The sequence below is a fragment of the Belonocnema kinseyi genome, chromosome 2 (genome assembly GCF_010883055.1).
Source record: "Belonocnema kinseyi isolate 2016_QV_RU_SX_M_011 chromosome 2, B_treatae_v1, whole genome shotgun sequence".
Lineage (NCBI taxonomy): Eukaryota > Metazoa > Arthropoda > Insecta > Hymenoptera > Cynipidae > Belonocnema > Belonocnema kinseyi.
Window position 1 is genome coordinate 41,714,864 of NC_046658.1, and position 2,602 is coordinate 41,717,465.

The 2,602-nt window shown below is 27.1% G+C and overlaps 1 protein-coding gene across 1 annotated transcript in view; it reads right to left on the minus strand.

Annotated features, from left to right (window-relative positions):
* The window catches only part of LOC117167392 (serine-rich adhesin for platelets-like), a 38,133-nt gene extending 37,320 nt beyond the window's left edge, over positions 1-813 (minus strand). Inside the window, exon 1 of the mRNA XM_033352284.1 lies at positions 601-813. Within this exon, the coding sequence (XP_033208175.1) occupies positions 601-703 (103 nt within the window). The 5' untranslated portion in view covers positions 704-813. The remainder of the gene's footprint in view (positions 1-600) is intronic.
* Between the last annotated feature and the right edge of the window lie 1,789 nt (positions 814-2,602).

A 2,602-nucleotide genomic window follows, 5' to 3' on the forward strand; every position in this document is an offset into this window, starting at 1 on the left:
ATAATTTTATTTTTAAATAAAAATTTAAGTCGGTTAAATGATATGACCATTTCTCGATAGAAAGTCAGGAAGTCAGAAAGCCATAAAACCTAATCCCTCATATATTTCCAAGGTTATTTATATTTTTTTATCCACATTCTATTTTAACTAGATTTAAATAATAATGCTTATATACTAAATGACTCTGAGGCTGAAATTTGTGTACATTTTGACATGTCTTTCTCTTACAAGATACATTCTATTTATCCCTATTTAATTTTTTTTTTTTTTTAGGAAAATGTTTAGACCGATAAGCTACCTGATAGATTATGAATTAAATATTCCGAAATAGTCAGCCTCGTCAAACCTTCTGTCACTTGTGATAATTCCTGACTTTTTATTAGTAGGATATTAAGAGATAAAACATAAATTCGCTCAAAAAACGAGAATATTAGACAGCTAAATTACAAAAAATTCTTTGGCATTATCTGATAAATTATTTTACTAGAATTTTACTGGCTTCTCGCCTTTTCTGACATTTTACTGCACCACGTGAGAAAGGATAAATGGTATGAAAAATAAAAAAAAGATCCCAAACGTAAACATCTTTCCTAAGTTCACCTGCTTCAAACACGTCTGAATCCTCTTCAAGTTCACCTGGACAACTACTGGAACTTCTCAAACGAGATTGACGCCTCCCGCTATTAATTCTTCGCCGGGACATGGTTTTTACGTATAAAAATAAAGCTATTCTACGATAAGACAAAATACGCGCTCTTTATCGCTGGATACCCTGTATAACATAACCTCAAAATAATAATTACGCGGCAATGACACCAGGCTCGGGCGACTCCACTGATGCATATATATATATGAGTTATATAGAGTTATGTAGATTTATGCGAAATGGCAGTGCATCTACCAAAGCATGATCCAACAAACCATGGTTCTGCCAATTCGATGCTCAAATACGTTCGACTTGGAGTGACTTGGAGTGAACCATACTCACTGCATTGGCGCGAATGGAACGGGAAGCCAACGATTCCCATTTTCATCGAAAACAATTTTTTCATATTAATTTTTTAATTTAATTTTAAATTGACAATTAATATTCTTTATGAAAATTGAACAACTTTAAATCCAAATTTATTGGTTCTACCCTAAATTTGATCTTTTTCGATTGACATGTAGTGTAGGTTATGTTTATTGTAGACGGAGAATTTCTTTAGAAATTTAAATATTTGTTTGACATTTCATGTATTTTGTGAAAAATCTTTGTTCCTCGATGCAAAAAATTAATCTCTTCGGCGGAAAATAAGTTTTTATATGAAAATTTATTTTCTTAACCGAAAATTCATTTTTATAAGTGAAAATCCAACTATCAAAATTTTTATTGCAAACAATTTTTTATAGTAATTTTTTAATTTAATTATTTTCATGTAATTTTTCACATATAAATATTTCGAGAATAGCTTCTTCTTGGTTAAAAATTTAGTTTACTTCCATTTTCACTATACCAAGCTTATGAGAAGTATTTTTAAATTGTTACGATATCAACGTGATTTGCAGAAGAGGTGGATGAACTGTAGATGAAAGATGAAACCGTGGCTTATAAAAAGTTCTGATTATAAAGTGTTAGAAATTAAAAGTTTTTGAATTTTCCTACTTAGTTCAGCGAGAACGAAATTCACAGGATCTCCTTTATATTATTATTAATCTAAAAAATCTCAAGGGGAAAATTAAAGTTGGCTTTTTTGTAAAATACATTTTTCAATTTTTCTCAAAATAAACGTTGTTTTGGCAGTTTGGAGAAATTTTCAACTTACTCTAAAGAATTGGAGATACAACTTTTTGAAATTAAGTTTTTGTAATTTCTTTCATAATTCGCTTGAGTTCCTGAAAAAAATAATTGATGAAAAACAAAAAATGTTTGTCTCATATTTTAAATTGGAAAATAATATTTTACGGCTTTTAAAGTAAATAATAAAAAACTTAATTTTTATAATATTTGTTTAGTTAAAAATTTCTAAGGATTATATTGTCCTCGATCAGAACGAAATATATACAATATTTCTAATATTTATAAATTATGAGCTTATAAAAATTAAAAAATGCAACAGCAAAGCAATGAAACAATTATAATTTAAATGTTAAATGAAACTGTGAAATGAGCTTCAGGACTGAAAGGCTAATGAAACCATAGTAAATAAACAAAATATTTGTTAAAATTTGCTCACAACAAAATATAGGTTTAGATCCTATAATTAAATTTTTGTAATTTTTCGCAATCGCATTTTAAGTTTTAAATATTTGAGGATGTTTTAAAAGATGTCAAGGGATTTTAAATTTATTTTTTCTAATTTAAAAGAATTTCAAATAATTAAACAAAATTTAGAAGGATCATTTTTAAAAATTCCAAAGTACTTTAGAAATCTTTAAAAAAAGTTATAGGTATTTCAAAATATTTCGAAGGATTTGAAAAATTTGATAGAATTTTAAAAAGGTTCCAATAAATTTTCAATTGATTACAGAAATTTGATATGAGATTTTAAAGGATTTGAAATATTTCAGGGTATTTTTAAAATTTCAAGGAATTTTCAAGAGCTTGAAAAAATTTCAAGAG